Source organism: Centruroides vittatus, unplaced genomic scaffold, assembly GCF_030686945.1.
Source record: "Centruroides vittatus isolate TY-2023 unplaced genomic scaffold, ASM3068694v2 contig_1114, whole genome shotgun sequence".
NCBI classification, from domain to species: Eukaryota; Metazoa; Arthropoda; class Arachnida; order Scorpiones; family Buthidae; genus Centruroides; species Centruroides vittatus.
Genome location: NW_027120716.1, coordinates 926,446 through 939,890, shown reverse-complemented (window position 1 = coordinate 939,890; position 13,445 = coordinate 926,446). Strand labels below are relative to the sequence as shown.

Below are 13,445 nucleotides of genomic sequence, written 5' to 3'. Positions count from 1 at the left end.
GAATTACCTTATGAAAGCTTTTAAATATTATTGAATATGGTTATTGCAAATAAATTTGCTTTACTGGAGTTTTATGTTGATTGTTTTATTAATTGTTTCATTCAGTTATGGTTTAATTACATGTCTTAGAATTAACAGCATCATACAATCTCAGGCCAAAACAACAATCAGAAGTAATTGCAAATGGGCTGAGATACATTATCACTAATAACAGATGTTTTTGGCTATTGTACAATAGTCATATCAATTCAAATGAACTTTTCTAGTAATGAGCATTTAATTTAAACTTCTTTCTTACTGTTTAAAATGCTTTCAAGATAACATCATAATGCAGCATTCATAGAAAGGTTGTTGTATATGCAGTGAAGCATGGATATAAAGTCATTGAACATTATCTATTTTGTGACATTTCTATTGTTTTTTTAATATTTATGAAATTTAACACTTAATTATTTAAAAAATTTTCCTTCATAAAAAAAATCTTAAAATTAAATTTCCAATTCATAGTAAATCTTAGAATCAAGAAAATACAGAATTTAGTCTTATATAAGAAGAGAAATATAACTCCATAATATGTAAAAATTTTTAAATGTTAATAAATAAATATAATATCTAAGACAATAAAGAAAAAATAATTATTGAGAATTTTAACATTACTATTTATTTTAATGAGAATTTACAGTATTTCTTTCAAAATGACTAATCTTAAAAAGATACTTTTAATATTGATTATATATATTTTTAAAAACTTTTATGCATTAATTGTAATGTAAAGTATTTTTATCTTATTTAGACAGAAATTAATTATTTTCAAATATTTTAATATACTACACTGTTTTATTAATAAAAACAATGTCAAATTCATAAAATTTTACATATAATATTAACATGTTTGCATCTGTAAAGAAATCTGGCTATTCAACATCATCTTCAACCAAAGAATTACTGTTCAAACGCTGTAAGTAAAAAAATACATGACTTGTATATACAATTTTATTGAATAAATTTCTGAGAAATATCATTTAACAACAGATCTATATTGTCTGTACACATTTAATAACAAAAAATATTTTTTACATTATCTTCAAAATCAGAAATTATTTGATTTTTTGCTAAACTTACGATACACAAATTACTGTAAGTTCAATTAATATTGTAAAATTTATATATATATATTAATAAACTGTAAAAGTACTGTTGTATCAAAAATATACAATCATCAAAATAAAAAATAATCATACATTTATATTTTAAAACTATTATCTTTGAAATATTCTTATTTTTATTATGTTGGGTTTTGTGAGTTATATTCAGTTGACACCAGTCGTGGTGTACTATGTCAGACCAGAGTCAAGGCATAGCAACCAAAACAAAACAAAAATTAAATAAGTGTATCAGTGTGTGTGTCTGTATTCAGAAATTTCCTAACAATATGACATGTATTCAATATAGTGGCCTTCTGTAGTTGCAGTTGTTCAAGATTTGTATGAATCCAATGTATAACTCCAAAAGAATATATATGTAAGTACCAGGACAACATATGTGTTTATTGCTTTAACTGTGTTCTGAGAATAGCATTTAACTAACTTTGGTACTTTTTAATTAATCTTTGCATTATTTGTGCATGTTCTGTTAGTTTGGCCAGCTGAAATCCTAAATACTTGTAGAACTCACCCTCTTCCGTGGATTCAATAACATCTCCATTTCCAAGTGCAAAATCTCCTTTTTCTATGGAAGTGTTTTGCATTTATCTAGGCTAAACTCTATTTGTATGTCCTTGGAGTACAAATGTGTGATTTGTAGGAGTTGATGAAGTTCATCAGCTCCTACAAATGGTTTTTGTGTGGATGTATAGTTTTATGTCATCCATGTACTGTACATGAGATGTGACAATGTAAACTTTTGATTTTTTACATCTGATATTGTAACCATATTGTGTGTTGTTTAACATGTTGGACAATGGGTTCAGTGCTAAGCAGAACCACAGAGGACTCAAGAAATCGCCTTGAAAAATTCCTCGTCTAATGAATATTTGGTTTGTTTGTATGGAAGTGTTATAAATCCTGAGATGTAGTGTTGATCTCCAGTAATGTTTTGAAAGAATGCAATGATTGATGGATATATTTCATACTTGTAGAGAATATGTAGTAGCCAACTGTGTGGAACTGTGTTGCTACATATGTGTTGCTATAGCAGCCACTATACTGTGTGCTTCCACACAGTATAGTGGCTACTATAATTATTCCACACAGTTGGCTGCAAATAGCAGCCTATTTCACACTATAGCAGCCAACTGTGTTGCTACATATGTATGTAGTTTCCACACTGTGGCTGCTTCATGTACAGTACATATGTTTCTGTGTTGTTTGTGTACTTGCCATAGAATGATTGAATCTAAGAGTATTTGTTCTTTGCATCATCTGTGATTTCTATGGAAACCTTTTTGTTATTCTCTAAGAATGTTTTGTTCTTCAACATATTTGTATATTTTGTTTGCAATACAGAATGTCAATAATTTGTATTGTTGGAAGACATGTAATTGGTCTGTGGTATTGCTGTTTTTAGGTTTTGTGTAGATGATGCCCTGAGTAAGAAATTTTGGCATGTCTCGTGGATTGATGATGATTGTGTTAGGTGTTTAGCTTATTCCTGGTGCAGTGATGTAAACTTTTTATACCAGAAATTGTAAATGTTGTCTACACCAGATGTCTTCCAGTTGTGTGTTTTGTTAACAGTGTATTGGATGTGGTGTACATTTATTTCAGCACAGGGCATAGTTGGTATGTTGTGCAAGTTTTTGTTCTCCTTGATTCATCCAGCATCAGTGTTGTGTATGACAGCACTAGACCATTGGATGTTTTCCAGATTGTAACCGTAACACCACAATTCATCACCAGTTATCACCTTAAAAAAAAATCCAAATCATTTTCCAAAGCCTGCCAAGCTGCCAAGTGATTGCCTTTCTGATTGGTGGTCAACAAGCATAGAACAAACTTTGTGGAAACTCTTCTCATGCTGAGTTCTTGTGATAAAATTCACTGAATCAAACTCAATGAAATCCCAGACAAAGCAAGCGTTCATCAATGGTTTGATGGCGATCTTTGTTGATGAAATCATGAATTTTCTCAACATTTTCATCAGTTTAGATGTTGGATGGACGCCTGGACCTGAGTTGATCTTCAAAAGACATTTCTCCTTTTTGAAAGTGGAAAAACCACTCGTAAACCCTTATCTTACGCATGGCATCTTGTTTGTAAGCAAATTGAATCATTTGAACCATTTCCAATCCACTTTTCCCTAACAGAAAACAGAATTTCACAGCAGCATGATGCTCTTTGAAATCTGACATCATATTTTCGACAAAAATGAAAAACAGCTCTCACAAAGAAGGAAGGAAATTGATTGCCACAAGCCAACAAGTCTTGATATGCCAACGCCTACTGATTTCAAAAAATTCTGTCTACTGACATCTAGAAATGGATATACATCCCACCCTCCACAAAATTATTCCTGTTATTTTTGGGTCCTCCATGTACACTTTTCTGGTGATGGACAGCCATGACAAGGCAATGAATGTCCTTTTGAATTGATTGCAGTCAAACCAGAAGCTTTGGTAAAAACTTGGTGTGTCATTTGAATTTGACTTCAGGATACACATCTAGCCTTCTTTACTGAAATAATGATTGCTAACAGCACATTCACGTCCATCAAAGGTGAAATAGGACCTGTCTTCCATACAGTTTCCATAAAATAATAATTATTATTATTATTATTTTTTTTTTTTTTTGAGTTGCCTTGAGTCATGTATTTTTGAGCAGACTTCACTTTTCACTTCTTGAAAGTCACTTGAAGTTCCTTCAAAATCTAACAAACATATCCATGTGAAAGTTTAAACTTTCTTCCCAACTTTCTAAGCATTAACACAAAAAAAAAAGTTTTTTATATCCCAGTACGAACAGATTTAGACAAAACAAAACTGGAATTCAAACAATGTGTTTAAAAATAATTTTTAAACACGTTGTTCAAATTCTGGTTTCAAATTTACACTGGTCAATAGTCTGATGAAGACCAAGTTTATGGTCAAAAACGTTTGTTTTGTCTAAATCTGTTCATACTGGGATATAAAAAAAAGGTTTTTTTTTGTGTATTGATTTATCCTTCCCAGGGATTGTGCAAGAAGTTGTTTCTAAGCAACTTTTCTCAAGGCTCTAATTGGTTCCTTTTTCTTTTAGTCATTTTCCTCATTCGACTAATTCTCATTTTTCTTTCTGCAGGTTCTTATTGTTCTGCACTTGAAATGATATGGAATTCCCATTACAGAGAAATGTTTAATTTATAAGATTTTCCATTTCTGCAATTTTCAGTAGACAATCAACCAATTACATTTCTTCAATCAAATTCATTTAATTCTTTTGTTTTTAAAATAAAACATTATTTACATAAACTCTTTCAATAAATGGAATCAAAATATATAAAGGAACAACACCGGAGTGAAAATAAATGAAAATCAACAACTTTAGTGCCTTTGACCGGTGTGCTTCTCTCTTCTTTCTCTGTAAAATGCAAACGTTTTCGAACCTCGTTGGTTCTTCGTCAGGCGTAACGGAATTCTGTTCGACAAAATTTTAGAAAAAATTTGCATTCTGGAACGCTGTCGCGTGTGCTGACACGCGACAGCGTTCCAGAATGCAAATTTTTTCTAAAATTTTGTCGAACAGAATTCCGTTACGCCTGACGAAGAACCAACGAGGAATCAAAAACATTCTAGAAAGAATGTATGCTGTCTTGTGCACATGCACATGTACAACTATTCAAAATTACCAGAAAATACTATTGAAATTTGTGCAGATTTTTAGGATGCCTATTTATAAATGTATGAAACTTTTATTAATCAAAGATTTGTTTAATAGTTCATTAAGTGAGGGTAATCTATATTTAACAAATAACATGATTTAAAATTATAGACTAAACCAGATCCAGAGGTTTGGTCTATAATTTTAAATCATACAAGTGCAGGAAATTCTTCATTTCAATATGTTCTTATAATAATAAATGCTTCTAATAAACTTTATCATCAGTCTGAATTATGTTAATAAAATGAGTACAGTTTTTTTACCTTATGAAATGTATTTGCAGATATATCCATTAAAATGCTAGTTTTTCTCCAATAACATATCATTTTTTGATCATAAAAAAATTCTATTTAATTGACAGTATCGTTAGAAGTAAAATTATATAAGCTGGAAATTGTGAAAATAAAAGATATGCAACAAGATTTTGAAAGTATTGTCACATTCTAGTGTTTTAATTGTAAACATATTGAGAATATTGTGATGAACAAATAGACAAATTTCATTCACTAAAGTAAAACCCTACTAAGTCAAAATGCAAAGCTCAAAACTGTTCATAGGTCCGGGAACAGTATTATAGAGTTTTCCATATAATAGTCTCATTAAGTCAAAATTATTGGTAATTTTAACCTATTTTCCTGTATATCCCCCCTCTTTGATATGTCCATGATCTTCATTTTCTTTTACATTACAAGTGGATACAGACAATTAAGATAAACACTATAGCTCCATGCCATACACAATCCCACAACATTATAACCTCATGTCATCATCCTATTACTAATACAGATGTTACTATATTAGTAATAGGATGTTGACATGAGGTTATAATTTGAGACATAACAGGGTGTCTTGACAGTGCACTCAAAAGCATCATAAACTGTATACAGTTTTATAATCATTCAATCACAGATCCTTGACAAACAACTTGATAATGAGAAATTTACAGCCATAGAAAAATTTAAGAAAATTGGATATTAAATTTATCATCTCAAAACTCTAACTCAAACTCAGAATTTTTTTACCCATTAAATTTCAACTTAACAAGATTTTACTGTATTTTTTATACTAAATCCTCTATAAAAACTCGTTTACAGATAAATAATGATACTTTTTAAAATTATTATGATAAAATAAATCAAGTCTGTCATACTATTAGAAGTAATTTCAGAAATCAAGAATCAGCCTTAGTCCTAGCTAGCTCAGTATGAAAAACTTAATGATTCTATCTGGAAAAAGTCAAATCTAAATTTCAATTTAGATCTGCCCTTACTAACATCTAGATCATAGTTAGGGTCTTGGCCAATAACAATTAACAATGATCAGCCATTTGCTCAAAAGGCAAGTAGTAGTTAACACATATGGTATTCCAAGCTATGATTTTTCTAGACATTATTTCTGAAATCAGTCTAATAGGTATTAATGTAATAAAATCTGGAATAAGTACAGTTGAATAACATTTATATATTTCTCAGTTGTACATTTTTCAGAATTATATATTAAATATTTTCTGGATGATTCTTTCTCCATTAAAAAAACGCTTGTTATATATTTTTGCATGTATATGCAGCAAATAATATGTAATATATATCACCATTTCCAATGAAATTTCCCATTTAGCAAATTGCTCTTCCACTCCAACATGTTGAAAATTTTCAATTTTCACATTCTGCAGCATGAACCAATTTTGTTAATTATATAAAAACATTTTCCAGCTTTTTCATTACTCACTATCAGTATGAGCTAATCCTTAGAATGACTTCACTTTTTCATGTGACTAGAGTTTGGAGAAAGGAGAGAAAACTTTGTGAATTTTTATCATGTTCCACTATAGTGGTGAACTGCTTACGTTAGGATTTTTGTCCATCAGATGATGCTGCTGTCTGTCAGATTTCCATGTGATGCACAATGACTTCACTTTTGTTATGTTCTGTTCAATCCATTTATTGCACATTTCCATACACATGCGTAACAACTATATGATTTCAAGAATTTATAAAATTTATTTTAAACAAAATTAATATTTGATTCGCTTTTGTGGAGCATGCTATCAGATCAGTTTGACCAAGCTTGTTTGAAAGCATATGAGTTAATTTCACACTGTTTTACTTTCCTTTTATATAGTATTTTGTTAAGAATTACACATACAAATTCAATTGTACAGTGTTAAATTTGTGCCATACAGTACTTTTGTGATAATTACATTCACTATGAGAGCAATTCAAAAGTAGTTTCAATTAAGTGTTTTTTTTCCTCACTTATATATTTTTTTCAATACCCTTGAAAAATGTGTAAATGCAATTTGACTGTAATTAGAGATTAATAAAATCAGCAAAATCTGTTCCAAAAGCATTCTTAAGGTGTTCTCAATACATAACACTTGATTTTACAATAATTCTTAAATAATAATGGCACTTTATGAAATCCAGAAAATCTATATATATATAATCGAGATGAGTTGATGATGATGATGATGATGATGATGATGATGATGATGATGATGATGATCATGCCAGAAACTATACAACACATCACCTCTGGTTGCAAGCTCTTGGCACAGACAGATTATTTTCACAGACATAATCAAGTAGCAAATATAATACACCAAGAGCTTGCAAAGAAACACAAATTAGTAGATATCCACAAACCATACTACAAATACATTCCACAGACAATATTGGAAAACAACACGCACAAAATGTATGTACACGTACTACGACAGAGCCATAATCACAAATAAAACAATTTACCACAACAGACCAGACATCATACTCACTGACAAACACAATAAAATCACATACATTATAGACATATCCATTCCAAACACTCACAATATACAAAACGCATGCACTGAAAAAATTAGCAAGTACACAAAACTCGCCCAGGAAATAAGGCATCTGTGGAGGATGGATAGGGTGCTTATTTTACCTGTTGTTCTCTCCTCTACAGGTGTCATACCACACACACTGCACAAAAGCCTGGGCACATTACAATTGAATAGAAACACATACTGTACATCACACTACAGAAGACCACTATATTGAATACATGTCATATTGTGAGAAAATTCCTGAATACAGACACACACAGTGATACACTTCTTTAATTTCTGTTTTGGTTACTATGCCTTGACTTTGGTCCGGCATAGTACACAGCCACCGGTGTTAACCGAGTATATCTAACTTAACCCAACATAATAATAATAATAATAATAATTGGTGTTTCTGTGGCAATGCATCCACAGACCACAAAGGCTGGAAAACCACGCCAACGGATGAAATGGACAGTAGAAATGAACGAGTTTATCATCCGTACTTATTACACCATCACAAAACTCGAAACAAACATGACAGCATACAGACAACAACTACACCATAGATTCACGCAACAGTATCCTCATCTCACTGTCACCGAACAAAGGGTTGTTGATCAAAAAAGAACAATTATACACAACAACCTTATTCCACAAACAACACTTGAACTTATCAAACAACAGGTTGCTGATCAAATACATCAACAGACAGAAACATCTAACATTAATGAAGATCATGTAACCTGTCAGGATAATCCAGCAACAAGCATTGATAATAACACACATACAACAATTACCACTAATGATACTACAAACACTTCCTCATCCATCACTGATAACATAGACTTGGATTTAGTTAATACGCTCTCACTTATATTTCAGGAAACACTCACTAAATATACAGGTACAGATCCCACACAACGACCACGAATACCAAAAATCAACACGTCGAAGAAAGTAGGAAAAACACTAAATTATGTAAACACTCACTTACTACCACACTACATTCATTCAATTTCTACACTCTCAGACATTCATACATTAGTTTATGCTGGGGCAGTCACAGTAGTGACACACCATGGACTGAAAGTACAGTAAAAACAGCAATGAAAATGTGGTTATTTCAAGATATATTTATTGATTATACAGTTCAACTTTGCAAAAATTGTTTTCAATTTTCTTCGTTATTATATATAGTCTATATAATATCGCCATTTTATAAAAGAGATGTTATTGAATCGTATATTCAATTGTTGTATTGTATTGTATTTATATTCATATTGTATTGTAATTGACCTTTTTACAATTTGTAATTATTCGTGTATCACATTATATTTCATTTGTTTAATTCTATATTACTTGTAATTATGTAAAAACTATTTTTATATCGTTAAATTTATTTTCCGTTTATGTTTTGTCACGTTTACGGTGTTTAATTATTATTTTAAGCTAATGAAACCGAACCTACGAATGGCAGCTTCTAGCCATCACATAGAATTTCTACGGGAAAGCCATCATTGCAGGCATAAAGTTGCTTCTGTAAAGTTGTTTATCCGGGAAAGATGCCATTCAGGAACCATTTTCGACTTATTAAAACAAAATAAATATACACACTTTTTAAAATTTCTAATGAATATATATTTTAAAATAATCAAAAGCTATACTTTTTTCAGCGCATGATTTCGAAAGAAGCCTTTTAATGAAGGAGTTAAACTATTGGGAACAATGTGACGATGTTTTCTAATAGAATGAAAAATATTTTACAAAGCATAATTAAGAGCGATACATCGCATTATCACCATCAACTACTTTCGGGTTCTGAATAGACTCGAGGAACACACGATTTGTAATGTTCACGAAAATAATGAATCCTTCTCCACTCTTACATTTCGGTCGATGAATATAGAACATTGTCCTTTCTTGGAACTGATCTAGTCTCCCGTTACTTGCATATAGAAAAGAAATCAATTGGATAGCAACGACAGGAAATTGTAACTAATATGTTACTTCGGAGTCTCACTCTTTAAGATTCCAATTTGATTTTTTAAGTAAACAAGTTCAATTGCCAAGGTGACATGCTTCAGTTTTTTTTCCAAATCTCTCATCACGTTTTCCTTCTGAATTTGACTTTTCATCCCCTTTTCACAAACTCATCACTTTATTATTTACTGATTAAGGTTTTCCAAGTTCAGAGACAACACGAAGTATATTGGTTTGTTATTATCTAATAAAATAATAAAGTAGTGAGTTTGTGAAAAGGGGATGGAAAGTTAAATTCAGAAGGAAAACTTAATGAGAGATTTGGAAAAAAAAAACTGAAGCATGTCACCTTGGCAATTGAACTTGTTTACTTAAAAAAAAAAACAAATTGGAATCTTAAAGAGTGAGACTCCGAAGTAACATATTAGTTACAATTTCCTGTCGTTGCTATCCAATTGATTTCTTTTCTATATGCAATTAACGGGAGACTAGATCAGTTCAAGAGAAAGGCCAATTTTCGATATTCATCTACCGAAATGCCATGTAAACTACTTATTTTCATTCTATTTCAAAACACCATTAGATCCAATAGTTTAACCCCTTCATTAGAAGGCTTCTTTCGAAAATAATGCTTAGAAAAATGTATAGCTTTTGATGGTTCCTGAATGGCGTCTCTCATGGATAAAAAAACTTTACAGAGGCAACTTTACGCCTGCAATGATAACTTTCACGTAGAAATTCTATGAAATGCGAGGGAAGCTGCCATTCGTATGTCCAGTCACGTTAGCTTAAAAAGTAATTAAAACATTAAACATCAACTAAATAATGATGGGAATAAAGCCAAGTGTTTAATTAATAACACGATCTTGTGTTTAATACTCAACATTAAACATGACAAAACATAAACGGAAAATAAATTTAATAATATAACAGTGGTTTTACATAATTACAAGTAGTATGGAATTAAACAAATGAAATAATATAAAATAATAATAACAAAGACATATGAAAACATTTTTTGCAAAGTTGAATTGTATTATCAATAACTATAACTTGAAATAACGGCATTTTCATTGCCGTTTTTACACTTTAATTCACAAACTTTATACAAGTATATTTTAAAACAAATCGATTTAAAACGTTATAAAAACAATTTTATAAACGAAGCAGAAATAAGTTATAGGAATAGTATTAATAAGAAACAGTTCTGACAAAAATATCAAAGACAACATTCTTTTCCATACAAGTAAACACTAACCTTGACATCTGACCCACTTCTGACAGGGAACTTAGCGCGTTGTTGTCATTAACAGCGGGGAGTGGGAGGCAGCTCATATGACACCCTGTTGCTAAAGCAATAAACTTTCACCGACCTTGACAGACAATCTTACCCGTCTCTAATTACTAAGAATAACAAGTGGGGAGCAGTTATTTAAACAGTAATAAAACACTTGGCGGTTTATCAAGTGACTTCTCAGATTACCGCAAAAGCAATAAACACTGAAAATTGACACAGAATCTCTTCCTCTCCGATTACAAAGAAACCGATGTCAATAGAGATAATCTATTAAGAAATGGAACCTGATCTGTTTATTTTAAAGCTGTATCGTCTCGAATTACAGGAAAATAAACGTAAATAAAGCGTAACAAAGAAAGAAAAGTATGAAAATAACAGATTCGATCATAATTTCTGATAATCACTTGCAAGCAAAGTTACGATTTTAAAATAAAAACGGCCGATGCTAAGCATTATAAAAGCGATAAGCGATTACTATTATCAACCGACGGTGCTATAACGCGTCCCTCCGATCGATTTCCGCGTCCCCGTTGTTTGAAATCGATGCAGTCCACCTGGGAGGCGTTTAATGACAGGTAGCTCGTGCTAACGTCACGGTTGAGCAACGCCCTGAGCTGCGCAATCATCGAAAGTCGCGTCAATTTCATTGCACTTAGCTGTACAATCACAGACAAATACACAGAAAACACAATTCTATCACAAGCCTGCCTGGCAGAGAAGAATAGAAACACAAATAAATGACATTAGACAGCAATTAGGCAGGCTGACACAATACACTAAAAACAACATAACACCCAAATTAAGGAAACAGCTCAAAAACATTTTCAAGAAAATAAAAACACACACAAAACATGAACATCACAACACACGCATTACAGAATACATTGATACACTAAAACAAAAACTTGCTGCCAAAGCATGTAGACTCAAACGATACAAAACATGTACACTACGAAAACAACAAAATAAATTATTTACAAACAATGAAAAACTCTTTTACAGACAAATTAATAACAAAGCAAACACTGATACACAGCACAGTGGCACACCAACAGAAGAAGAACTCACAACATATTGGTCTTCTCTTTGGTCCAGTGCTGTCACGCACAATGCTGAAGCAGGCTGGATCGAGGAGGAGAACAAAAACTTACTCAACATACCAACTATGCCCTGTGTTGAAATAAACATACATGATTTCCAATACACTGTTAACAGAACACACAACTGGAAGACACCTGGTGTAGACAACATTCACAATTTCTGGTACAAAAAGTTTACATCACTGCACCAGGAACTAGCTAAACACCTAACACACATCATCATCAATCCACAAGACATGCCAAATTTTCTTACTCAGGGCATCACCTACATGAAACCTAAAAACAACAATACCACAGACCCCACACAATACAGACCAATTACATGTCTTCCAACACTCTACAAATTATTGACATCCTGTATTGCAAACAAAATATACAAACATGTTGAAGAACACGACATTCTAACAGAACAACAAAAAGGTTGTCGTAGAAACCACAGGGGATGCAAAGAACAGTTACTCATAGATTCAGTCATTCTACGGCAAGCACACAGACAACACAGAAACATACACATGGCATATATAGACTACAGAAAAGCATTCGACAGTGTTCCACACAGTTGGCTGCTACATATCCTACACATGTACAAAATACATCCATCACTCATTGCATTCTTTCAAAACACTATGCAGCACTGGAGAACAACACTACATCTCAGGGCCCATAACACTTCCATACAAACAAACCAAATTTTTATTAGGCGAGGAATTTTTCAAGGAGATTCCTTGAGTCCTCTCTGGTTCTGCTTAGCCCTGAACCCATTATCCAACATGTTAAACAACACGCAATATGGTTACAATATCAGACACAAAAAAACAACACAGTTTACACTGTCACATCTCATGTACATGGATGACATAAAACTTTATGCATCCACACAAAAACAACTTCATCAACTCCTACAAATCACACATTCATACACCAAGGACATACAAATGGAATTTGGCCTAGATAAATGCAAAACAGTTCACATAGAAAAAGGAATCCTGAAGAAAGAAGATTTTGCACTTGGAAATGGAGACGTTATTGAATCCATGGAAGAGGGCGAGTTCTACAAGTATTTAGGATTCCAACAGGCCAAACTAACAGAACATACACAAATAAAGCAAAGATTAATTAAAGAATACCAAAGTAGGTTAAATGCTATTCTCAGAACACAATTAAATGCAAAACACACAGTTAAAGCAATAAACACATATGTCATCCCAGTACTCACATATTCTTTTGGAGTTATACATTGGACTCACACTGATCTTGAGCAACTCCAAAGGAAAACAAGAACAACACTTACTAAGCATAAACAACATCATCCTAAATCTGCCACAGAAAGATTAACCCTTCCACGTAAAGATGGCGGACGTGGCCTGATTGACATAGTTAACCTTCACTACAAACAAATACAGTCA

The 13,445-nt window shown here is 32.0% G+C and overlaps 1 protein-coding gene across 1 annotated transcript in view; it reads right to left on the bottom strand.

Annotated features, from left to right (window-relative positions):
- Nucleotides 1-804: 804 nt before the first annotated feature.
- The window catches only part of LOC136977724 (mitochondrial import receptor subunit TOM20 homolog), a 33,125-nt gene continuing 20,484 nt past the window's right edge, over nucleotides 805-13,445 (bottom strand). The window contains exon 6 of the mRNA XM_067273278.1: nucleotides 805-956. Within this exon, the coding sequence (XP_067129379.1) occupies nucleotides 915-956 (42 nt within the window). The 3' untranslated portion in view covers nucleotides 805-914. The remainder of the gene's footprint in view (nucleotides 957-13,445) is intronic.